General features: G+C 38.3%; 4 protein-coding genes across 4 annotated transcripts; 2 read left to right on the forward strand and 2 right to left on the reverse strand.

Annotated features, from left to right (window-relative positions):
• Positions 1-2,593: 2,593 nt before the first annotated feature.
• On the reverse strand, positions 2,594-3,854 carry LOC147858169 (uncharacterized). Its single transcript, XM_087327587.1, has one exon. The coding sequence runs from the start codon at positions 3,852-3,854 to the stop codon at positions 2,775-2,777; it is 1,080 nt and encodes a 359-aa protein (XP_087183713.1). The 3' UTR covers positions 2,594-2,774.
• Positions 3,855-8,055: 4,201 nt separating this feature from the next.
• LOC147858170 (uncharacterized) lies at positions 8,056-9,548 on the forward strand. The gene has a single exon (XM_087327827.1). The coding sequence runs from the start codon at positions 8,212-8,214 to the stop codon at positions 9,229-9,231; it is 1,020 nt and encodes a 339-aa protein (XP_087183953.1). The 5' UTR covers positions 8,056-8,211; the 3' UTR covers positions 9,232-9,548.
• A 1,746-nt stretch (positions 9,549-11,294) lies between these two features.
• Positions 11,295-14,590, forward strand: LOC147858171 (uncharacterized). Its single transcript, XM_087327542.1, has 8 exons — positions 11,295-11,408; positions 11,664-12,170; positions 12,853-13,069; positions 13,201-13,292; positions 13,505-13,568; positions 13,769-13,885; positions 14,055-14,129; positions 14,216-14,590. The coding sequence occupies exons 1-8, from the start codon at positions 11,314-11,316 to the stop codon at positions 14,525-14,527; spliced, it is 1,479 nt and encodes a 492-aa protein (XP_087183668.1). The 5' UTR covers positions 11,295-11,313; the 3' UTR covers positions 14,528-14,590.
• A 5,982-nt stretch (positions 14,591-20,572) lies between these two features.
• Positions 20,573-23,356, reverse strand: LOC147858172 (F-box protein At2g26850-like). The gene is made up of 5 exons (XM_087327813.1): positions 22,519-23,356; positions 22,006-22,085; positions 21,706-21,884; positions 21,217-21,291; positions 20,573-21,028 (listed from the first exon to the last, which is right to left on the reverse strand). The coding sequence occupies exons 1-5, from the start codon at positions 23,278-23,280 to the stop codon at positions 20,844-20,846; spliced, it is 1,281 nt and encodes a 426-aa protein (XP_087183939.1). The 5' UTR covers positions 23,281-23,356; the 3' UTR covers positions 20,573-20,843.
• Positions 23,357-26,905: the final 3,549 nt, after the last annotated feature.

Below are 26,905 nucleotides of genomic sequence, written 5' to 3' on the forward strand. Positions count from 1 at the left end.
TTTATTCTGTATATGCTAGTTGATATTTCCACTAGTATGGTTACGCACTAGTAACAAGGATATCTTTATTGTAGATTTATTCTGTATATGTTAGTTGATAGTTCCACTAATAAGGTTAATAATTATGAATTCATGCTACTTGCAAGTAGAATATCCTTCTTGTAGGTTATTCTACTGTATAGTATGTACATGCTACTTGATATTTCAAATTTGTTACAGTTAGAGCTTATGACTTAGTATATCCTCATTGAAGGTGCCCTTGTTTCCAGAAAGGGGGAGTGGGGTTTTACAGTTTCTTTCACAGCCTGAGAACGCTGACATGATGAAAGGATCAAATAAACCTAGCCTTAAATGGGAGAACACCAGCACAACATTAATGGCCTCTCTGATGTCTGGAGGCTAGTTTGATGATGAGAATGAGAGCAGTGACGTTTTTAGCTCACAGTTTGGGATTGAACCCCTTTGTGACTTTCTGGGTGCCAACAAACTTGGGTCACTTGCAGAAGCTCCAAGATCAAATCCTCCTGAAACACTAAATGATTATATTATGTATCAGGCACATATAGAAGGCGAAAAAAGTCTCTCTGACAGAGGTATTATGCTTAAATCAAATGAACTAGAGTCCAAATTTGAACCTATACCTAGTCCAAATGTTGGCACCAGTGAGTCTCATAAGGAGATTCTTTCAGACCTTGACGATGAAAACAAAGAGTGCGACAGAGATTTCTCCAACTCAAGAGATCAAATCTATGAAAGCTCCAACTTTGATATGGCTAACTGCTTGAAGAACATCACAGATGAAGCCAAGAGTTCTGTAATACCAAAATTTGATGAACTTTGATATAGCTAACTGCTTGAAGAACATCACAGATGAAGCCAAGAGCTCTGTAATACCAAAATTTGATGAAATTTCTGAACATGCTATGATAACACCAGCTGAAGATTGTGGTCTTGTCCAAGATGAGGTGGATCATAAACATAGACAAATCAATTTGTTGGATGTTCAAAATGTGTCTGAGTTCGAGCATCACAAGGGCCTGGGAGATAGTGATTTGGATTTCTTAGCATGGGATGCAGTTTATCTGCATGGAGTTGATTAAAAGGAACCCTTCATTTGTTGAAGGTAAATTTTATGGAAAAAAGGGTCTCTATATATCATTTTCAGTAATATAACTGCCATGTAAGTGATAAACTACAGAAAACACACTACAGGGTAATGACCAGAGGGTAAGGGCTAGAAACATCCTCTTGTGCTTGCAAATCTTCTCTTTCTCAATAGGGTTAGTGGAGGAATGAATGAGCAAGTTTTTTGAAGAATTTCATTGTTGCTCGATGCATATGCCAAGCGGGGAAAGGACATGGTTAATCAAAAGTTTGGCCCTTGATAGAGAGAAACGTTGTCTGTCTGAGGATGATTTTTGATAATAAAAATATTGCTGTATGAAAGGGTTCAATGAAAGAAAGCAGATTTGAAAGGATAAAAAATGATTGCATGGCTCCACTCCATGGCATAGATATTTTCCTTACCCAAAAATTGGAAATCTCTATTTTCCTTTTTATTCTTTTGGGTGTGGTTCACTGATTACCCATGTCATGATCCCCCCTCCCTCTCTCCGCCCCATTGTGTAATGATTTCAATCATTCATTGATTTGTGCCCAATGAAGATTTAGCATTGACAGAGATGCTAATGGTCAACCTTGATATGCATTTTTATTTGTTTGCAGGTTATGTAAAATTAGAAACATTTATTTAAGTAAAATAGGTTTTTTTAAGGCAGGTAAGCATTTGCGTCTGAAACTTGAATTAGTGATGAATTCCAACACATTTATTAGAGATTAGTGTGTTTCTTGTTTGTAGATGACCTGTTAAAAGAAATAGCAGACATGCATGTTTTAACTTTGTGATAATCGAATTTATTTGAAGAAATAACACTGAATACATGTGTATACTACGTGACGATATCAAGCCTTTCAGTGATATTACTGTGGGTACCAATCAAACTTAGATTGGCTTACATTTTCTTTTGTACCATACATATTTTTCTTAATTTAATAAATGCCATTGAGGTGTATGCAGGGGGGTTGAACACATCACCTTTTGGTCTCCACTAGACACCTAACCTCATATGATTGGGAAGGTCAAAATATAATTGAGGTTCGTTGGAAAGGGGGTTGAGATGGACATTACATGAAAGTGATTTTGCAAAATAGAATTATCTTGTGAATTGTTCAATGCTAAATATTGCAGGTCACTCATCCATTCCAAGAATTATGGTAAGGTCTCTTATTAGAGCAAGTATTGGGGATGTTTGCACTTACAAAAGTGAAATGCAGGAACCTCGTCCTTCATCATTTGGGGCTCTCTTTCTCTCAAGATATGACATGGTACTACTTGCAAGTCTTACATTACAAGGAAAACTTCATTTTATGTTAATATAAATATGACCATATATCCCCAAACTCGTGTCCAAACTTCCAAACACTCAAAAGTACCACAAGGTTAAATTCACACTAACCCAACAACATTTGTGCAAAAATGCCATGACAATGTAAGGTACAATAAAAAAATCCCTCATTCTCAGGGTTGCACCATGTGAATTAAACTTGCTTCATTGATTTGGAGTGGATGCATCTTTATACAATCAGACAACCCATTATAGTAATGAGGAGTTGGACGTGTAAATATCTTATAAACAATATAGGATTTTCAAGATTCCATCAAACACAATGTGTATGGTTAGCTGCATAATAAAGAGTTCCGTATAACCTAAGTATCAAGTAATATGTACAGTATCTAGGTACAAATCTGACTTCAAGATTTTAACCTTAGGATCATTTAATGAATTTAATAAGCCATTTGTGGTTTCACGGTGCAAAAGAAAAACACCCGAACCTGTGGACAATCCCAACCTGCTGATTTTCTCGTTATGATAAGTCTTGCATGCAAAATAGAAGACAGTTTGCATGAGGAGACCGAGCAAAACCATGAATGACATGACCCCAATTAAAAGAGCGTCAATCACGACTCTCGATTTTGTGCCTCGTGTAAAAGACTCCCCATGCACATCCCACACATCAAACCCAAGCGCAATCATGAAATCCAATGCAAAGAACACAAGAAACAAGGAAATTCCCGTAATCCGCATGCCTTTTATTAAGCTCATGCTCTTCCGGATGGCCAGGAGGCCGTATGAATCCTCCAGAACCGTGATCACACACCCGAGGTGCCACAAACAACTCAAGTATGTGAACCCTCCCATGAAAAGAAAGAGGCCCGACCAAAGGAGCGCTCTCATCAAAATCTCGTTCCCCGGGGAGATCAACGCGAAGACTATAGCGAGTGCCGTGAAGACCATGAGGAAGAGGACGCAATAGCCCGAAATCATGGCGATGGCCCAGACGAATGTGGCGACGAGACGTATCCAAATGCGAGGAATGGCGCTAAGGGCACGCTTACAAGACGTGATCCTCTCGGAGTATATACAATCGATGCTATAGATGACGGCGGACGTGGCGAGGAGGGAGAAAGCTAGGAGGGACACGGCATAGACCCCTAAAAGCACGTAAAGGTTGGCGAGATGTAATCGGACACCATCTTCTTCGATTCGATGTTGTTCATCGTTGAAATGAGAGCCTTCGAAATGGGAGATGAATTCATCCCATTGGATTCGGCCCACGATCAGCCCAATGATCCAGCCGGGGCCTAACCCGAGGACGCAGAGCGGCGCGATGAGGGTGATGGTAAGGCTCACAAAGAGCTTGGTGTGAGAAGAGAGCAATTTGAACACTTCTCTTGCGATGCCAAACAACACACCCAAGGATCTTAGAAGCTCTTGAGAATCTCTACCATCCATTGGTGGACTTTTTGGGAAAAAACAAAACAAAAAAACCAAACAGGAAATAAAATCTAGTCACAAAATGAGATCAAATCTAGCTCACTAAAATCCCTCTCCTTCTCTACTGCAACAGACTAATCAAAAGCTTAAAGTAAGCCTCTATCTGTCTAGACTCCTAGAGTTCTCTTGTGGTATAATTTTTTTTCCTGCCGAACAGTCTAGTCAGTCAATAAATCTAATCAAATTCAATAATGGCCAAGGTATCTTTGGGTTTTTCTTTTAAGTGTGTGTGAGAGAAAGAGAGATCAGAGAAAGGGGGGAATGGTAATTACAAAATATGTTCTTATGCCAAAGCCAATCCATCTATGTGACATTTGTGGGGGGTATGTGTATTGGGTGGGTATACATGTACATGCCAAAGGACTTTGGACCTTGCAAGGTAAGTTCGAGGCTATGAAGCATGAAGAAGGACATCTTTGACACGCTACTAAATGAATGAATACCATTCTCGATCATCACTAGCCTCTCTTTCTCTCATGTATAATATATGGATCATTCGAGAATGAGCATGGGAATCAAAGGAGCTCATAATCCAACTCGTCGCTATTATGTGATATGGGATATAAAAAATGTTCTTTCCAATAAAGCATTTCCTTCTTTGCCAAGAAGCTTCAATCTAAATTCAACCCTTTGAACATCTATAAGATATGTTCGCTTGATGTTTCTTGTGTGTAGGCGATGTGTCAACAAAGTAGCATACAAACAAAATGTGTCCGCCCACTATGGTCGGTAATTTATTTGAAAGAAATAACATACGATTGGAATCAAAATTTTCAATGATATTATTGTTAGTATTAGTCAAGCTTAAATTGGCCCCACATTTCACATTTTCAATTTGTATTCATGCTAATGTGCTTGATTAGAACTATATTAATATTATAAGGCTAGGATTTTATTATGCTAGATACGTCTCTTCTCATGTGTGTATGCCCGCCCTTATAAGGTCTATGCACGACCATACTTGTGAGTTTGTGACACATCCCTAATCATTACTTGCATTCATCTACCATGTAGTATTGTGTGTTGTAGCCGGCTTTGTTATATTTTCTACGACTTACCATCACCATTTAGTATTGTGGTTTATAAGGCAACGTTATAAAACATTGCATTCAAAGCCGTTTTGTAGGAAAACAATGTAAGTTTAGTTAACATATGAATGAGTTCAAAATGAACCAAAAAAACACAAAGCATTTACTTAAAACACAAAACACATTATTTTCCTGTTTTGAGTGGCCAAGTTTGGCACAACTCTCACTCTTTCTCTCCATTTGTTGTCATAGGCCTCTCACTATGGTCATGGGTTCAAATCCTTATTTTGCAGCATGGTATCCAAATAGTTCTCTCTATTTTCTAGGTTAGGTTTTTATGCTAATAGTAAACCAAATTTCTTTATTGAAATATGCTCTTATATTCAAATCTCACTATTGCATGCATTACTTTATTAGATGCCAATGGTAAACCAATTTTCTTTATTGAAATGTGCTCTTATATTCAAATTCACTATTGCATGCATTACTTTATTAGATGCCAATGGTAAACCAATTTTCTTTATTGAAATGTGCTCTTATATTCAAATTCACTATTGCATGCATTACTTTATTAGATGCCAATCTAGTAGGGCTAAATGAATGACCTCCTTGCCTTCTTTAGAAACAACACATACACACACACACTCTCTCTTTCTCTCTCCCAAATAGTGGTAAGACGTTAGACTATTATCAAAACACATCTTTGTTAGCCCATCCTCTTACCCCACCTAGAGGTAGATAGATTTTATTATCATCTTGAAAGGTCAAAATGATATATGAGACCAAAAATATACCATTTTTCATGCAATACATGTGAAGGTGAGAACTAACTCTTGATGTCCAAGAATTCCACTAATGAAGGCCATTTTGCGAATGCACATTAAGATTGATTGATATATATATATATATATATATATATATAGAGAGAGAGAGAGAGAGAGAGAGAGAGAGATGAGGAATGAACCTTGAAGGTACTTTCTCTACATGTCATGTATTTCTTTGTCTATCCCTAGCATGAATTTATGTGCCCCTTATGTCAAGACCTACTCTCTTATAGGAGGAATTCATATTGGCGATTGAAACTTGTTTCCCCCTCTCATTAGAATGTTCAACCACTTTTTTGTCTTTAATTTCTCATTAATCCACCCCTTGGATTATTATTCTTCTCTAGACAGCCCGAATAAAGAGCCTAAGGAATTTGCTCATCCCCGACCTCCTACCTTTCCATTCCCCTTATGCTCTTATACCTTCCGTTATTTCTTTCCTTTAACATATTTAGCTGATGGACCCTCTTTATTCATGGTCAACAATAGTTGGCCATTTTTCCAAGAAATATCCTAAAACTCCACATGAAAGCAATATCCCACAAACTACCTCATTTAAACCAATAACACATGGAATACATCCAAGTGGGGTTATCCTTAACCATGTTGGTCATTTCTTCTAGCCATTCAAGAGAATATGCATACACCATTTATTTTGAACATTGAACCCTTCCCAAATTTGCGAATTTAATTCCCACATGATCCAGTGACAACTTTCTCTCTCTGACCCACATTGTGCACTTGCACCTCAAAATTTCCTTAACCATAGGTATCCATGACACCACATTTACAAGGTTTTTGTATATAAAAAGTAGACAACACTCAAATAAAATTGCTCTCTACTCATGAAATGTAAAAAGAACCTCAATATAAAAGACCTATTCCTTCATGCCAAACAAATATGGCATACCTAAGATAATAAACACCACATTATATATTTGAGATGGTACAATTTCACTTCTAATTGAGATTCATAGAAAGAGGGACAGATGGACATTCCATGAGCAAAATACTCTTGTGAGGATCAAGACTTCTGAGGAATACTCAAATGTAAGCCATCTTGACTCAAGAATTATTTATGTTAACTATGGTGGACCTTCAAATACCCTATTAAGGATGACAATGTTTTGTAGGTGACCACTCATTCATTCCAAGATTTATTAAACGGTCTCTTAATGGTTAACGAAAATGTGTGCACTTTTGAAAATGCAATATCTTTGTTCATCATATGGGGCTCGATTTCTTTCAAGATATGACATATAACTTTGCATGTCATACATATCAAGAATAATTTAATTTATGATATTATTAATATAAGTGTGAAGCCACTAACTTATGTACAAAGATCCAAAGGTTGAAGTGCCACATTAAATGTTTAGCATTAGATTCACCTAAGCCCATTGATAATGGTGCGAGAATGACATGGCAACGCAAGGTGGAAGTAATAACACTTTGTTTTTAGAGTTGAACGAGGTGTATGAACATATCATGAATGATCAATCCCTCCAATACATAATGACTTACAATGTACATATATTGGTAAAGTGTGCAACTTGTGTTTGTGCGTTCGTATGAATATCCACAAATGTGTGTGGTGTGAACTGTATTTATATGATTCTATGTGTTTATAACACACAAATAGCCATGCTTCTATATTGTGCTTTTTCAAACAAAATCGTGTCTTTTTCTTCCTATGCCTCACTCTATTTGTTTATACCCCTTACTCTAGTGCTATGTCTCTTCGTCCTCTTTCTCGTATTTCACTGACCACGTTCTCAATTTCTTCACTTTGTGTTTTTCTTACTCTAGTCCATGTGCACACAAATACACACTCCTGCTCATAGATTAAGTAGATTGCTTGTATCTTCATGTCCTCTCACCTAGATATGCTATGAACCGTCGCCTCCTATTTGAACCAATGAGATTATAGCCGCCAACAATAGAAACGTATATAACATTAGTCTCATCACATCAATGTAAAGACTAATACTCACTCAATGTAAAGGTATATAGCACCCACACCCGCCCACCCCATAATGCAGTATGTGTGTATGTATGTATGTATGTATGTATGTATGTATGTACTTAGGTAGGGTCAAAGCAAGTGCGCGTTTATTGACTTTGGATAAAGGGCATATTTTTGTAATTTTCATTATCTTTGAATTTTACTCCCGGGTCCCCCACCTTTTTCCATGACCCACACACGTTGTTCATTATTGAATTTGACGTAGATCTGTTGACTTGACTTCGCCAATGGGTAAAAGGAGAAACAGAAATCTCCATAGATCCACCACAAAGAAAGAGAGAGGCTCAGAAAACAAGAAGCTCACCAAGGCTTCGGATTAGATAATTTAGCGTGTTGTAGAAGAGAGAACTAGGAGAATTTGTGATTAGATCTTCAAGATCTCACTCAATTTTTGTTGGGTCTAAGACTCTAGATTTGACCCGGACCGACCGATTCGAATGGATCCAGATCCTCGAGAGTTTCGATCCTTGGGAGTGGTAGGCATCACAAGAGAGTCATTCAAAGTGATCTCCTCTCACACCACACTCTTCTTGGGGCTTACCCTAGCCCTCATAGTGCCCCTATGCTTCATTGGATTGGGACACAACCTCATCACGGAGCCGATCACGGGTCGCATCCTATGGGATGCATTGGTCTCCCAGCACGTGCCCACGGGCTCCGATGCCGAGCAACAAATCGACAATGACATCCACAAACAGATGGTCAAACTCTACACCATTTTAGCGGTCTACGCCATCTTCGTCTTGGCCTTCTCCCTCCTCTCCACGTCCGCCATCGTGTATACCGTGGCTTGCATATACTCCGAGAGGATCACGTCTTGTAAGCGGGTCCTTAGCGTCGTCCCTCGCGTCTGGAAACGCCTCATTGTCACCTTCATCTGGGCCATGGGCATGACATTTGGCTACGGACTTGTGTTCGGCATTTGTTTCATGGTACTTGCTATTGTCTTTGGGTTAATCTTCCCTGGGAGCGAGGCAGCGATGTCGGTGCTTGTCTGGTTCGGCCTGGTTCTTTTCATTGGAGGGTCCATATACTTGAGTTGTGTGTGGCATCTAGGGAGTGTGATCACGGTCCTAGAGGATCCATATGGCCTCTCGGCCATCCGGAAGAGCTTGGGCTTGATAAAAGGGAAGCGTCGTACGGCAGTTACCTTGTTTTTTGTGTATTTTGTGCTGGGTTTCGTGATTGGACTTGGGTTCCATGTGTGGGTTGTGCGTGGGGGGGAGTCGTCTAAACTAGGCACAGGATCGAGAATCGTGATTGGTGCTATCTTGATTGGGGTCATGTCATTTGTGAATTTGCTCGGGTTCGTGGTGCAAACCATCTTCTATTTCGCATGCAAGGCTTATCATAATGAGAAAATTGACATGTTGGAGTTGTCGGACCATTTGGGTGCTTTCTTGGGGGAATATGTGCCCCTAAGAAGCTCCATCCAGTTGGAACCTGTTGAGCCATAAGGATTTGAAACATTGTGCTACAATCACTTTATTTTACAAACCTTCAAATGAAGAATATTGAACCATTACTTCCAACACCTCTCTTCATGTATTACAATATCTAAATCAAGGATGACTCTTCTAAAAACAGAATTGTGCTCAACTTTTGTATTATAATCCCTGCTTTTGAGTTAGCATGTAAGTAATCTATCTTGTTAAGTTAATAATTGTGGTCAACTTTTGTTTTATAATCCTTGCTTTTAAGTTAGCATGTAAGTAATCTATCTTGTTAGCTTAATATTTGTGTTCATTGGTTGTAGTGAATCATCATTCTCTCACCAAGCATGTAGTTTCTCACATTCTCACATTTTACATGCCAAGTAGGAAGCCAATGACTTTGTAGTTTTTGGCATTTGATCACAAGAGCAACCCAATCAACGTTGGACTAAATTAGGTTTGGGGAGGACTATGAAGATTGTTTGACATTGATGTACACAACAACTATTGATATAGTTCAATATTCATGCACAATGTGCAACATGATTTAGTTTAGTAGCAATGTGCAAAATTTGGCAATGGAAGATGATGTAAAATCTGATGTGGGATGATAATCTCATCCGACGATGTTGTCCTCCTTCTCTAGATACAAAGATCCAATTATTCAAACCTCGTGTAGAGGAAGAGTCATGCTAAATGAAGGACAAAGCTTTAGTAATGGCCGCTTTCAAAAACTGGTGACCATAAGGTGATGGTTCAAATAGGTGGATTCAAGTTGTTTTTTGGTTGGAAGATGTTCTTCGTCAAAACTTTGCCTTACATAAATAATAAGCTTCTTTAGTTTTAGTAGTTGCAATGTTTATTTTCGAATAGAAGACAAGAAGTTGTCGATAAAGGCTAACAATTATTGTTTTAAAATAGACGACTATAAAAACAATTTCTCCAAATAAGTGATAGTTCTGGTGTTAATGGGAGACTTTGCGTATAGTGAGACTTTGTTTTTATCAAATTATTTATTCGACCGGCTCGATGACATTTTATCACATTATGTACTTCATCATGAAAGAACATCTCCGTTTTCATTTCATAATTTTCATGAATAGTTGGCAAAGATCCAAAATGTTTCTCATTTTATATTTGCCACATGTGTTAAGGTACCAATATTTATCCATGCCATTCAAACCCAAGGAGACAATGAAACTAGTGTGTAAATATGTATCAAGTTTAGGATTATCGAAATCTTGAATCCTTTTACATGACTGATCGCCAAACTTTATACCTAGAATTAACATTTGGATAGCATATATATTTTTAATCCATCCATAACATTTCTTCTCACGTTGTACTTGAATGTTTTACAATTGGGCATCCATAAATCGTATTGAAGTCCACAATAATCAATTTATATATGTGTGGGAAGTAATGGTGAACTAGGTGTGGCAAAAAAACAAGCCACTTAGCAAATTGCCTTGATGATGTTATTGTTCATAGTATGTTTTTTTCTTCTTCTTCTTTTTGCCAACAATGGTTTAAGTTACGTCTAAAGTGATTACCATATTACTTCAACACATATTTTTGCCTTTTCAACGGCTCTTAGGCTGCCACAAACATACATATCTTTCAAAGCATTGGCAAGAACGGTTGTACATGGCCACACGCTTCATGTCGTAGTATGCTTTTCACACTTAACAAAACCATTAGGAAAGTTAGTAACTTCAAGTCATGTTGGCTCAAGTGCACAATTTATGCATGCAATTTGTGCTGGCCCATATACTCAAGTAAAGGCTATATATCAGGTGAACGAAAAGATGAATGGTGGATCGAGCATGTGGATAATGGAATGGCCCTAGGCCAAGAGAGATCATGAGGTCGGACGAAGAGCAACCCTGGGGTTCAGATAGTTGGATTCTTTGTAAAGCAAAAAATACTAGAAAAGGATACACACATATACATATATGTAGGGATTCATTCATTCATACATACATACACAGATGGAAGAATATCATGACAAGATTCTTTGATTGAATACTAATAATGTTACCGTTAGGATTCAGGAATTTGAAACATGGTGTGGGAGCAAGAGGGGAAGAAGAAGAGGAGAAGGACATGACGTCACCATTGCAGAGCCCGGACATCATCGCGTTGGTGTTCACTCGCCTGTCCGCCCCGGAGGACCTCCTCTCGGCATCCGCTGTGTGCAGGTCAAATTCATTCATTCATTCATTCATTCATTCATTCATTATGTGATGAATTCATTGATGAATTGAACCTTTGGCTTTTCTTTTGGGGCCACCTGAATTTGTATACTTTCTTTTCAAAAGCTTGGAAATTTTCTCCTGTTTAACCTAATATTATCTTCTTTTTTAGCCTAAAGTTTTTGTGCTTGCATCCTTATTATTGTCCGAGTTTCCAAATGAAAGAATCACCTGAAAATCGTCTGTTTCATTTGTATGTAGAACATGGCGAATCGTGGCCACCGATCAATCCCATCTTCGGTCGTGGAATCTAGATGATACTCTTCTGGATAATTTCACCCTAGGTACCAAAACCTCATCTGCCCCATTTTTACCTAAAACCCCACCCCCCAAGCAGTGGATCAATCCTACATCTTTCTCACCATTGTCTTCGTTTAAAATCCCAAAAAGTCTATTGACACACCATGACCAAAAGAAAATGAAAATGGGGGAATCTGCCCACAAAAAAACCCTTGTGATTCCAAGCAGATGTAAATATACTCGATGCTCATATGGTGATGCATTCTTCTTCAATGGTGATAATGATGATGACATTGTTGATGGTGATGGTGATGACGGTCTGGTTAACTCTCCTAGGACGCCTTCGCCCACTCGAGAAGCCGTTAAGTTTCCCCCACTCTTTGATATTGTGAAGGAGAAGATGGTGATGGGTGCATTCTTGGGAGACATTGACATAATGTCATCGAGAATCAACGATGAAATCATGCAGTGAGTGTTGTAAAAACTTTTCTTGGTTTTTCATGTTTTATTTATTTATTTGTAGATCTAAAATTGAAAGTTTTCTAGCAAGCTCTTGAATTCTGTTTGCGGATTTCTGGGAGACATTGGTTTTAATGTCATGGAGGATCAACAATGTAATCAAAGTTATTGATGAAATTATAGAGATAGTCAACGTTGTAAGAAGATATTGTTCCTTTGTTTCTTACAGAAATGTAATCCTATGAAGTGTGGGAAATGTAATCCTATCCTGATAGATCAATCAGCTATCAACTTCAAGAATAAAAAATCCGAAAGTTATAAAAATACAAGTTTGATCTTTCAAGTTTTTTTTAACATTTCACATGTATTCAGCCAATACTTACTAGTAAATTCTTAAGTTTGTTGATTCCTTGGGTAATTTATATAAGGAATCAGGATCAATGATGAAATTCATGTAGTAGTTGTGGGGCAATGTAAACATCAAGGATTCTCCAAGTATAAATGATTTCTTGAATTTATAACCTATTGAGTTATATAATTATGTATGATCAGTTATATAATTTGTATCAAATTGTTTCTATCTTTTGGAAATTTGGACAAATCACTTAATTCTTAAATAGCCAAAAGTTTTCAAAATCCTTGAAACATGGTTAGTATTTATATGTATGCCCGGATGAACCTTGTCTTGCAGAATGCTATTTCGACGATGCCCTCGATTGCATACATTTCGGCTTGTACATATATGTCCAGTCAAGCTCAACGAATATGTCGAGCCATCCAACCTTTGCATGGAAAATGGGAGCATCCAACATAGGTCCTCATGTAATTGTGGCCCATTATCAAATCGAGCATTCTCAGGAATCCATGATCATTGTCCACAATTGACATCTGTAACTCTTATTCTACAGGTAAAAAACTAAAAATGGTTTAAAGAAACTAAAACAATGAAAATGCGTCTTTTTTTGTATGATCATGTTGTGTTGTGCATTTTGGAACTCAACAAGTTATTCAAATTTGTCTGTCTGTGGTTTTTGTGCAGCATTTAACATTTAGGAAGGTATTGCAAAAGCTCCTGAGACAGATTGGTGGATTACCAAATTTGCACACTCTTTCGATTGAGCTGCGATCCCCGTAGGGCTTTGGATTCATGTCATATTTTTTGTTTTTGTTTGAAATGCCTACTTTTCAATCTTGCATAAATTTTTAGCGAATTTTATGAAGAAGCTGTTGGACATTTTTTGTTCCTGTTTCTTATGGGAGAAAAGAATCCCCATTTTCCCAAATTTAGGGTTTCCCTAATGATGGAACATCTCACAAAGCCTATGTGCGGTTGTGTTATTTAGGTCATTCGGACAATCAACTAAGTCAAAGGTTATTTGGGACTCACATGTGCGATTTACAGAACAGGTGATTTTTTATAGTTTTTTTCGGAAAATGAACAGCACCCTCTTCTCAAAAACAGCATTTTGAATATATGAACTTGGAATCTAGTCATATTTATATAGCATAAAACTTGGAATTTAGTCAACCTAATAACATGTATTGGCTACATCGATATGTTTCAATTCTAAATTTCATCAAGGAAAAAACAAAAATTTAATGATCAGGAAATAATGGCACTAATTCATGGAGGGCCCCCACCACTTCATGCATTATCACTCAATCGATGTGACCTCACCAGAGCTTCGTTGGATGCATTAGTATCATCATGTCCCCATATTGAGGTATATTTTTCTTCATTTAGCTAAGTTTTGAAATATAATTAAAACATCATAAATGGGTTTATTGGTTCAATTTACAAAGGAATGTGCATGATGTTTGGATGAATCTATGTGATGGTTTGAAAGATTGCATCTTTTTTAATGCTAAAAAATTGTATGGTGTGGGTACCAGGCTTTGGAGTTGCACAGTGATTTTGAGGACAGTAAAGAGCCTGGATTCTTGCAGAATGCACCATTGCACCTTGTGGTAAGCAGGGGGGAGGGGGAAATTGATTCAAATGAACATTTAGTATAAATGATATATCTTAACAAATGGTAGCCTTCTTCTTCCAGGGGTTGACATCATTATCTGGTGTTGCATTTGGAGTACTGATGACCATAAATTCTTGCTGTTTTAAATCTTGGCAAATGCCTTACGTGAAGAGACTAAGACTGGAAACCAAACATGGTCTTTGTATTCAGCATCTCTACCAACTCAAATTGGCTTGCCCAGAGCTTGAGAGCCTTCATCTCATCTGGCATAGTGTCTCTGTATCTGGTGGTGTGAACGAGGTCCATATCTACCCATTCACAGAAGAAAACATCCTAAAGTACCAGTGTAGTTCGTGTATATGTAAACCACAATTCACCCACTCGAATGTATGATATAATTGTGAATTCTTTTGTTGTGATGTTCAGTAATAATAACAAATTATATTTATATTGAGAGGATCGATTTCTTCTTCCAAGCAGAAAACGTTCATCAAATCCATTCATCGTATATGATGTTAAGACCGACGAATTTTGGTTGGTTCATTCTTACATTCGGCTTTTGAATAGTTCAGACAAAGGATTTTCCGATTCTCCAACTAAATTATGCAACACCTCCTCCATTCACAATGTGGGGTAAAAAGTTCCCCCTCTTGTATTTTGAGGGAATTCCTCCAGTAGTCATTATGTGCACTCTCAATTGTGCTGCATTCATTAGTAAGTTCTTGTACATTCGAGAGTGGCTACTCACTTTCATGTGTTATACGTTTTGACCTCCGAAAATGATATTATGCACGAATTGAAAAGGAACTAACTCTGGCCGAGTCAGTACATGATTGATGACAATTAACAAATTATCAATTTATTTAGTGTTTACATCAAAAAGTACTGAACTTACACCATGAATTTTTGTATACAAGGAATTACAACAGTAAGCAACTTGTATATGAATATGATTATTATTATTATCTACATACACCATTTATAAATAAAGTTGGGTCTCAAGACCAAAAGAGTAAGCCTCATATAAAATTGTTCAGATGAATGTGTCTCATATATGTATATATATATACTGTTCAGCCGTCATGTTGGATGCATGCCAAAGTAAGTAGTTGGTCTGGTTTAGCTTAGTACATTAACAACAAATTCTGCTCTGCACGTTTCCTTCGGTACGACCTGGTGTCGGCATCGTCCATGCCATCATCATTACGGTTGGCTTCTCTCTTGGCTCCACTAGGCATTCGATTTCGTTCTACGCTTCCGATCAAATGTTCTCCACAACCCTGTAATTTCTCAACGGCATCAACATTATCAAGGGTGTCCCCAATATCCTCATCATCAGCTTCATCATTCTTGTTGCAGTCAACATGGCCGAGGATATCATCACTCATGATGCCGCACGTGTAGTAGTGGACATGGTCATTCTTGTGGCCCACATCCTTACCATCATCACCATTCATGTCACCAGCATAGCCAGCATGATCATGATCATCATCATTCTTCTCATTGGCATCCCTGCCATTAATATCCTTTTTGTTGGGCCCCACATCCCTAACTAGTTTATCACTCTTGTCGCCATCATCATCATAGCAAACTGCATCATTGCCGCAGATATGGCCGGCATCGCAGACATTATTGTGACCATGGAAGGTGCCATCATTATTGTCGTCGCCTTTACTGATGTCACCACACATCTCCATCTCCTCATGATTGTTGATCATGTTCTCAATATTGAGGATGTCATTGTCAGCACTAATACTGGCACTCGAATTATTAAGGCTTGCTCTGCTAGTAGTACTTTCTCTACTTACATATTCACTAGTACTAGTACCGGTGTAGGTACTACTATAATTATGATGATGATGATGATGATGATGATATGCTTTGCTATACTCTTCATCACTATTTCCTTTACTACAAGTAGCATCACACACATTATAATTGTTATGATGATGATTCATTATATAGAAGTCCTCATGAGCACTACTTGGAGTACATGCATTAAATGTGTATCCATTATTGATACTCGCTAGATTCTCATTATTATGTTGACATGAATTACTATTATTAATCCTCCTAAAATCACTAATGGCTTGTACCTCTTTTTGGGTACTTAAATTAGGGAGCTTGCTAAACAGATCAATTGGCACTATTAATGGATAATTATAATCAGAAATAATACTATTATTAATGGAATTGTTTGCATTCATTAATCCAGCATTTATGAACTCATCGTGGTCATCTGATCCACCGACGATTTTAGCTGAACCTGTACTAGAATAATAATGAGGCGGCATTATTAATGTGGGGCTTACCAGATTGGGCAAGGTGAAATGATTAATGCTAGGCTTACTGCTTAAAGGTGGGCTAGTATTATTATTGCTAAAATTAACTGGAGGCCAGAGGCTAGCCATACTAGCAGCATTGGCTGCTAGCATGTTGTAGCTAAAATAACTATTGGAGGGATCAATATACTCCTCTTGCTGGGGATCAGAAAGATTAATGATGTTGTAATTGGGATTGTGATGACTGATAACATAATCTGATGCAAGCAAAGGACTAAGAAGATTGCTACTGCTCTGATTACAACGGGCATTTAATAATCCATTGGAATCGAATATCGGGTCATGATTATTCGCATTATAGAACTGAGTTGCGTATAGATTGTATTGGGGATGGTCACTTGCATTGTAACTATTAGTACTAAAGCTAGGGTCCTGATGATCTTGATGATTAGGGTTAGGAATAGGGTTGTTGTAGTAATAGGAATAGCCACCAGGAGTAGTACAGGCAATGTTCGATGACGGATGAGATAATTGGGAGCAACCATATTGAACGGCCGCCGGATTATTGATGAGATATTGAATGGCAGGGCTTATAGTTGCACTGATCAAAGGGTGCCCAATATTCTGATGATGACATGACGACGGTGACGAATACGAATAATTTAGATCCAATGGGGGGGCAATCGGGACCATATTGTAGCTGCAATTATATTGATCAAAATGCATAGAATTATTAACTGTATTCTTAATCAGATAATTTGCACCTGGCCCGGCTGCATCTAAGGCTCCATTCATAGCCCCTACAGGTATGCCGCCAAGGTTCATAGCTGCCTCACCTTCATCTCCTCCACCTTGCCCTGTTTTCTGCACTACATTCAATCCATGGGGGCCCTGCTGCTGCTGCTCCTGCAGGAGGTTAGTATAGTACTCCAGGCACCTAGCCCGCTCCATAATCATGCCATGGAAGGCCTCGAGCTTCTTCGCATACTCCCTGAGCTCATCTATCCCCCATTCCTCCATCCCAGTCATATCGCTGTTAATGCACAGAGTTTCCCACCATAGCCTCGATCTCCCTTCTGCAGGGCCCGAATGGCCGGCTAGGTGGACAGGCAGCCCCGGTGCCTGACTCGTGGGGGCCATGTCTGCAGGATTCTTCTCCTTCTCCTTCTCCTTCTCCTTCTCCACCTGCTGCAGGAGCTCGTTATACTCCATCTCCAGCCTCCGAATGCACTCCAGCTTGGCGGGGTCTGCAGAGACGGGCTTCTTGAGGGCCTTGTCGATGACATAGTCGATGCAGGGGTGTCCGAAGGTGAAGGCTTTGCCGGCCTGGGAGAAGACGATGATGCCCACCTCCGATCCGCAGAGGATGGAGAGCTCGCTGGCCTTCTTGATGAGGCCCACGCGGCGCTTCGAGAAGCAGACCTGCCTGGCGCTGGGGTTCTCGATCTTCTTGATCTCGATCTTGGCCCGGCCCATGGGAATGGAATGGAATGGAATCGAATCGAATCGATCGAATGGGATGGGATTCGATCTACGATGACTGCAGGGGGTTTGATTGATTGGTTAGCCCTAATCTCCCTGATGGATTGATTAGTTAGCCCTAATCTCCCTGATGGATTGATTGGTTTGCCCCTAATCGCCCTGATGGATTGATTAGTTAGCCCTAATCTTGCTGATGGATTGATTAGTTAGCCCTAATCTCCCTGATGGATTGATTAGTTAGCCCTAATCTCCCTGGTGGATTGATTGGTTCGCCCCTAATCGCCCTGATGGAGATTGATGAGTTAGCCCCCCTAATCGCCCTGATGGATTGATTAGTTGGCCCCTAATCGCAGTGATTAAGGCGTCAAATTAAAGCTCCGCTTGTTAATGCGATTAATTCAAACGATTTCGGAACACCGCTCCCCAATTTTCATACACAAAATCAAAATCAAAATCAAAATCAAATCGGTGAAGTTCTTATTTATTTTTATTTATTTATCTAAAGAATTATAGTAAACGCGATGCATATTGGTTTCCATGGAGTGGGGCGGGGGGTATCTATCTATACAAAATTACATTAAACTCAATCCATACTCGTTTCCATGCAGTGGGAGTATCTATAGAATTACATTATAGAATTACATTAAAACTCAAATTCATGTTGGTTTACATGGGGTGGGGGGTATCTATAGAATTACCTTAAACTCAAATCATATTTTGGAAAATAGTGATCTTTCTTTCTGTTCGTTTTGCTCGTGTCACTTGCTATATGTACATATATCCAATTACCGTGCATACGAGAAGCGTCATCTCGGTCGGTTCCCTTTACTTTTCCAACGTATTCCCTGTGCCACTTGCAAACTCTCAAGGGTTTTTACGTGCCTCTAAAGCAACACTAGATCGTCAATAATATCATCTACAAACCAATTTTTATGTATTATCCTCCAACATTGCCTGTCTCCCACAAAAAAGCATGATTCATGAAACATATTGCAATCACTCTGTCACAAAGGAAAGCACTAGATTGTGTAGACAATGGCCAACAAGCAAGGGAAAATGCTCGTAACATGCGTACACGATGGACCACTTGAAACTTCAAAAGACAGGACAATCCTTAGAGCCTTGATGCTGGAAACCCAACTTCAAATTGCATTTCTTTAGTGATGTTCTTACATAGAAATAAAAAAAGGTAGTGTATCGATGGAAGCGCGTACCATGTGATGGAGTGGTAAATGTGTTTGATATTTTGGGTATTTTTGGCTATTTACTTCATTACCAATAACATTTATAGTCGCGAATCTCCAACATTGGATCTAAGATTTAGCTACAACATACATAAGTTGTAGTGGACGAAACAAGCCCTACCGATGCCCTAACGTAGTTGATGGAGTAGGTCAACCAACATGGTGGTTCAGCTTTACTTTTGAGGGAATTTCAAGAGTACCTACCGTTGGTGATCTCACCATTGTGGTTGTGGTTACCAATCATCCATGGAACTCGTACTATGAGGATTCACACTACCCAAGTGTCACTTCTTAATCCCATTCTCCTATAGTGCACTTTGTAAATTTAGGCACAAATCCTATATATATGTTCCCCACGAAACTCACGTTTTAAATGACCAACTAGTAACCTCACCCTCGTGTGTGTCAATGTAGTACTAGGGTGAGGGCAAAAAAAAGGAGCTTTTTCAGTGTCACTACATAGATGGCGATAATGTTGAAAAATAAATGAGACATCGTAAAGAATGTGTAATGCATACAAATTTATATTATATATATGATCCCAAAAGAAGAGACCTTCAAAGATCAGTCCATATAAGAATAAACCAAATAATAAAGCCATACCATATATTTTATATTGCCAAAAGAAGAGAATTTCAATGGTCTACCATATAATATGAAATCAAACACGCTGGTAATGACGAACTAAAACAATTCTAAAAGTCCAAAAAACATGGAATGTAAGCAGATATATCCATATTTCAAATCGTTATGTCAACAATCTCATGATCATGAGTTCATTCCTCCGATACATCACCAATGTAGCATGCACTTTTGGAGAAGTTATTTAGGGAGTAACACATGGCCTTTTAAAAACCGAATGGCATCATACTAGGATATGCTCATTACAATAATAATTATTATAACGGCAAAAGCTCAAGCAAGAATGAGTATGTCTACCATGCAATACATAGAGATAATAATAAAATCACTTGTCTACCATGCAAGCTAAAGAGATAATGATAATATAATAGTGTCATCCACCTTGCAACCAAAGAAACTTGATAAATATCACACAAAGATAACAATGTTGAGGCTTTCTCAACTATGCAAATTGATGAGAATCTTAAAACTAGACACGTTCAATCTATTTAATAGATTTGAAACAAATAGTTCACACAAGCATTTGTGGTGTGTGCAAGGGAGTTAGTGACAAGATGAATTAAAGGAGAGAGATGAAAGGATAGAATCGTTGTTCACACCAATGCAGTAGCAAACGTATACCCTAGAAGTTGTAGATCGCCTTTCAAAGTTCCCCGTTGGAGTGAAAAGCAAGATAGGAATATATAAATATTATGGAGATCAAACCAATATGCCATTACATCCTAGCACAATCTTTACACTGTCTCAGACCAAGTGGATTGTAAAATATGCACTCAAAATGTAGGATGTGAAGGAAAATTAAGCATTTCATTATATGGTTGCGACACATATAAAGAGCCGAAAGAATGTTGCATTATAAGGAATCATCTGCAATCAGTGTTCCACACCCACAATATAGGATGCGAAAAGAATAATGGATACAATCTAGAGACTTGTAAAGAACCTCATTATGTTGAGTCGTTCCAAGCCCCTAAATATATATATAATCCAAAGTCAGTTAGGACATAACCAACAAACCAAATGGTGGATATCAAGTAAATAAGGTAATGAAAATATTAGCTACTCTAGGGGTTCCGTAGGCCAAAGTTGCTTCCAAGTAGATATATCTTTGGACTCTAATTTCCGAATGCCAGCATAGTATCCTTCGGCATCATTACCCTTTTCTCGATGATTCTTGCGGTCAATCGAAGTCCTCCTCCATCGAGAATCAGCAGAATATTGGTTGAACTCTAGCCATACCACATCTAGCCAAAAACAAAAGAAATGTATCCTTAACACTTCATTCAAAGGGAGTTAATTGTGAATTTTCATAACTTTGCTTATGATGGTAACGAGGGGAGGAACTATGAACTTTCCCACCATTATGGCTGCCAATGCCCAACTTTTATGATAATTTACTATGTATTAGGGATGTTAATATATTTAAGTTTACCATTTAGGTGGCAACAACATGTTCGGAGGTCCTCATCACATGTATCAAGATGTCCAACAACTCCATACCACCATCCTGATAATAAAGATTATACCATTACGGCAAATGGAGCAACACAAGGATGTTAATAATATCAACATTAATTTTTTATATGCAATGGATTATTATGGTACTTCAATTCTCTAATATCAAGTGTCAATATTTGCAATGGTTCATTTAAGCAAAGATCAAGAAACCCTATTATCAAGTGCCAATATTCAATGGTCAAGTACATCTTATAAACCTAGAAAATCAAGTGTTGATATGCAATTGTTGATGTGCAATGGTTAAGCACATATTATAAACCAAGATAATCAAGTGTTGTGCAATCGGGCATTTAATCATATGTCAATAAACCTTAATATATAAAGTGGTTGATTTAAGAATAGATCAATAAATCCTTATGCAACGAGTGTTGATATGCAATGGGGTTAAAAAGCATATACATACCATAAGGGAACTTCTTGCTCCTCCTCCATTGAACCTCGACATGATCACCTGGTCTTAAGTCATCCAGAGACTCAGATAAATATAGCTCATGAGCTGTGGCTGAGACAGGGGGAGCTCTTAGCCTTTGCCATGGTACACCCTCTTCTACAAGGAGTGAACAAGACCCATGGGGGGGATACCTTTTGTATTTAAAGACAAACCCCAAAACTATATGAGAAATCCTTCAAGATGTTTTGCATTGAAAAAAAAAGGTAATGAGGAAAAAGAACATGCTATAGTTTTTTTGTAACCAAACTATACCTTGCATTGAACGTATCCGAATGTCGGTCATAGCACAGTTCAGCATCATAGCATGACAATAAGAAACCGACATGACCATGCTAAAAGAACAAAACATCAAAGAAGGTTTAGCTTAGCTAGGATGAAGTAAACATGGAGGAAAAAGAAGAGATAACACCCAACCAACATGGGTGCATTAACTAAATTAGTAGACATTGTTGCCCTAACAATCCCTAGTCATTATTCAAGGGCATGGATCTACCCTGGTAATCATATATTTTCAATACTCACTCATGTTCACGAATCTACCTTTCATGTTCATATGAAACCAAGAATCAATTCATATTATTCGATACCATATTGAATCAAGAGAAAAACACAAAAATGCAAAAATCCCCCTCAAGTAATGTGTTGAGTATTTATAGTAATACCCCCTCCCCCTTTTTCTACATTGATTCACAATCCTCAGTTTCCAAAAGATTGCCATAAAACATCGCCAGTGCTAATGCTAAGAAATTCATGGTTTCCGCATACCTCACGATTGTAGACCTGTGCTGGGAACCAAAAGGCGCCACTTTCAAGGGCCGAGTACCATCTCACATACAAGTTATCATCCACATGGGCATCATCACTATCAGCACGATCCATAGTGCACCGCGAGGTCCCTACTGAAGGCGTTGATGACGAAGAGAATTGATTCCCCCAATGTGACCAAAGGCACGAAAGCGACCATCTAATTAGCGAGGGTTTGCAAAGGTCTAAGGTCACATCATCAGATAATCTATATGGGCTTAACCCACAACCAAGCCATTCCTTGAAAGCTGCTGGACCTGCCACTCGGTTCCACTTGGAAGCCACGTGGTACTTCCATAGATGATCACAAGACGACCTCTTGTAGAGGTCTTTGGAGACGGAGCTCATCTTGCATAGCATCTCAGGAGATAGCTTCGAAAGTATAGTCTCAAGTACCAGATCTGGCAAATCAACAAATGACACGCGGCACCTCGATCCTGACCTCAATTCCTGAGAAGCTTCGAGATTATGTACTTTCGATGAGGTATTTGATTTCCTTCTCAGGCACATGGTAGCTATGGCAATGAAGAATGATGAGATGTGGCTTCTTATAGGTCTTCTTCTTCTCCTCCTCCTCCTCCTGCTGCTCCTGCTGCTGCTGCTTCTTCTTCTTCTTATTATTCTAATTCTGCACACGAACCCTAACAATACGAAGTAGAATAATAGCTTTACGAAAAGGGCTGAGATGATAAGATCGACCAAATGAAAGAAAGATCGGATCATAACTATATCATGTACAGATGAAGGGGAAGTCCTTCTCTTTGGATGAAGGAAGCAGGATAATGGGCGAGGAAGAGGAAGCGATGGGGGCAAGGTTTTATGTGGAAGAAAAGGATGAAGAAAAATCGATCAATGATAGAGGCCATAGTCGTCAGAATCTACTCTACTGATATATATTCCTTCTTACGAGTTCTAATCCCACTGATTGCTCGCTCTCTGTTCTGCTCTACAAAATCTCTTTCTTTCTCTCTATCACAGAGAGACACAGAGAGACTCTACTCTACTCTCTCCGTCTGAGCGCTATTTTGTCCACCCAAATCGCCCACTAAAATCGCCCAATAAATACAGTGAGAAATTCTTGCTGTGGAGGCCCACCCAAATCGCCCACTAAATACATAAACTACTCGGGTAAAAACTTTAGCTACATATTTAGTTGTCCGCCCAAATGGGCCCCCAAGTCCAACAAACCAACCAAATTTGGTGGGCACCCCCACATGCCACATGGGCCACCATATGAACCATACAGAAATTATGCTTTCTCCCACTCTTATATAAATTTATCTATCTATCTATCCATGTATCTATCAATTTATCTATCTATCTATCTATCTATATGTGTATCTATCCCGGCATTCATTTTCGTCACTCTCAAACAATAACACTTTTTCGGGAAAAAGAAAAGACATGACAGGAAGTTGGCACCTTGCCAACCTGACATGTAGAAACTTTTTGCACACTCTTCATTTGTCTGTCGTCACATTGACGTAATTTCGTGTTTCACGTTGCAAACTATCGTGTCACATTAATATCTTTATATAGTCCATGGACACCCCCCCAAAGTGAAGGGTCATCTCCATCTCACACCAAATGGTCATGCGCATTTCAACAACATTACCCAAACTCCAAAAATAAGAGTTAGCTCATCGAATCATCGAATAGATGTTATGTGAAAGGGAAATGCCCCCGCGAAGAAGGCCATATTTTGGGTTGTACTCTCTAATGCATGCAAAATCTCTTTTATCACTCTCTCGTCACTTGGGTTTACATTTTGTTCAAGTTTACATTGGCCTTTGATTTGCCATCTTTTCTTGGCTCACAAACCTTGGATCTCTCTCACATAACTCTACAAATCAAAATTATGTAGGGAACCACCTTGATGTTTACGAAATATTGTCTAAAAATCCTCTCTTGTCTCCCATAATACATATTGCGATAAGGTTGAGACGTGACCCACTCAACAAAAGATCCTTATGAAGACATCACTTTGATAGTTAAAATTTTGTTTTTGTCGAAGATTCTACAATTACAATAAAAGATGATATCCTACTTGGGTATAACTAAGATTATAATCAGTGGACCCAATAACATAATAGCCTTAGTGTAATAGAATGGCACATGAACTTATATTCATCATGACAAGTTATGGTTTATTACTATTCAATATTCAACACAAAATGTCTTTTTGTTGACATAAGTATAAAGATATAAAAGCAATATTTATTTAATCATCCCTTTCTTACACACGTCAATGTGAAAACTAATTAATGTATCACATTGACCATGAGGGCATAAGGGTGCATGAAACATCTTTCCAAAAAAGGAAAGGCTCATTTGGTGATGCTAAAAAACTAGGCAACTTTCCTCCCAATGTAGTTATTGTTTGGTGTGAAATAGCACAAACCACCTATATGCGTGAAGTCAACGTAATGGTGTACATTGGATGTGGTAGATGGCTTAACCATTGCGTTTAACAAACAATTGCAATGTAGTTATTGTTTGGTGTGAAATAGCACAAACCACCTATATGCATGAAGTCAACGTAATGGTGTACATTGGATGTGGTAGATGGCTTAACCATTGCGTTTAACAAACAATTGTATGTCAATTAACTTTATAATGCATTCCAATGTGATCTGTCACTATCCACTGAGTAATATTTGTATCGGGTTTATTAGGAGCTCGTGAACTATAGCTTCTATTGTATAACACCATCTGTTGTAATCAAGCTTCAACACTCTACAAATAATATACTATCAATCCACATTAAGTATTTTTCAATGCATCATCTTATTTTCCAAATACCTAACATGTTATCATCATTGTAAATGTTACATGCTTGCTATGCAAAAAGAGCTCTAGATGAGATAAGCATAGAGGTGACAATGATTAAACAAGGTTTGTGATTCTACAGTCAAGTGAACAAATGATGCCAACAAGTGTTCACGAAAGCGGAAGTCATAATCGGGTGAGGTATGGCCCCTAATAGATCATAGGCTTGACAAGGCAAACAACTACACCCAGTGGATTTTCAAAAATGTCTACCATGTTGGATTTTGAACAAAATATGTTAACAAGTATTGATAGGAGTCAAGTCTTAGTAGTTGAGTTCATGACCCCGGGGGCCAGTAGCTCATAGAGAAACTCGACCACCCAAACAATTACACATTGTGGAACTTGAAAATGTCTTGGACCAAGTTGGAGGATTTTGAACCAATGATGTCAATAAGTATTGATGGGAGCAATTGTCCTAACATGGTGAGATCATGACCCCTAGCAGTTAGGAAGCTTGATGAGGCAAACAACTACACATTGCAGAAATTCAAGATGGTCATCCATGTTGGATTTGTTTGAACGCCTAATCACGTTCCTTTGAACTCAGAGGGCACAATAGATCTAATGGTCATGATGGTCATTATCGTTCCAACTTCATCAAGATTGATAATGTGGAAAATGTATTCTATGTAAACATTATATAAACTTCTTGTGAAGATGACGATTTCATATTGACATTGATTCAACTCACATCAAAAGTTGAGTGTCAAGAAAACTCTACAAAATCAATATTGGACATGGGACTAAACCAAGATCCAAAACCTACAGAATAAGTTGGCCTACGATCATATGGTGTAAACTTGAAAGGGATAACTGAGAGGTGTTCACGAGGATAAAACACCTTCAAGATCAAATCATAGTTGACGGGTTTCCAAAATGTGATCACTTGATTTAGAAGGCACCACCATAATCCTCTTTATTTTCTTCTAGTCCACATTATGTGGTTTCTCGCTCATGGTCATCCATATTGAAGGAGGAATAGCCACGGGCCACTTTGCCCCCTCCCCAACGGGATGACACAATAAAGGAGAGAAAGGAAGAAGAGCGACACAACATATGATCTTTTTTAATCAATGAAACAAGGAGCCTAAACATAATCCTCTTTCTATAGGCTTTTTGTCACATGATCAATGTATGTAAAACATGATAAGATGAAAGAATTAGGAAAGGTGAATTCATCAAAAGGTCCTCACTCTAGAGATTATAAAAGTGTGATATTTGGAACTTAAACTTGTGTAATACAATATACTATAGATATCAAAGTACCAAGGTAACTAAGGACATCTTAGTTACAAAACAATCCAAGTTTGTTCAGCGCCTTTGTCAAAGTTCTCTTAAGTTCATACAAGATGAAGAGGTATAGGTGTGATTTTACGTTCTTCACTATATAAGATAGAGAGAAGAGAAGAAAGCCAACCGATAAGTACTTTAATGTAAGGCACCATATTTGTTGTAAAACAAGGCTCAATACAACAAAGTGACTAGTTGTTGAAGGTAAGGGACATCAAATTTGTGC

Source organism: Azolla caroliniana, unplaced genomic scaffold (genome assembly GCF_043228905.1).
Source record: "Azolla caroliniana isolate FFs.n. ecotype wild unplaced genomic scaffold, voAzoCaro1.0.p SCAF_11, whole genome shotgun sequence".
Lineage (NCBI taxonomy): Eukaryota > Viridiplantae > Streptophyta > Polypodiopsida > Salviniales > Salviniaceae > Azolla > Azolla caroliniana.

Excerpts from the sequence above, each read along its gene's own strand:
- LOC147858169 (XM_087327587.1), bottom strand. The coding sequence starts at position 3,854 with ATGGATGGTAGAGATTCTCAAGAGCTTCTAAGATCCTTGGGTGTGTTG.
- LOC147858170 (XM_087327827.1), top strand. The coding sequence starts at position 8,212 with ATGGATCCAGATCCTCGAGAGTTTCGATCCTTGGGAGTGGTAGGCATC.
- LOC147858171 (XM_087327542.1), top strand. The coding sequence starts at position 11,314 with ATGACGTCACCATTGCAGAGCCCGGACATCATCGCGTTGGTGTTCACT. Across the intron at positions 13,070-13,200 it reads CTGTAACTCTTATTCTACAG|CATTTAACATTTAGGAAGGT; the intron begins GTAAAAAACTAA and ends GTTTTTGTGCAG. Across the intron at positions 13,293-13,504 it reads TCGATTGAGCTGCGATCCCC|GTCATTCGGACAATCAACTA; the intron begins GTAGGGCTTTGG and ends TGTGTTATTTAG.
- LOC147858172 (XM_087327813.1), bottom strand. The coding sequence starts at position 23,280 with ATGATCCGATCTTTCTTTCATTTGGTCGATCTTATCATCTCAGCCCTT. Across the intron at positions 21,292-21,705 it reads GAGCAAGAAGTTCCCTTATG|GATGGTGGTATGGAGTTGTT; the intron begins GTATGTATATGC and ends CTTTATTATCAG. Across the intron at positions 21,029-21,216 it reads ATGTTGTTGCCACCTAAATG|ATGTGGTATGGCTAGAGTTC; the intron begins GTAAACTTAAAT and ends GTTTTTGGCTAG.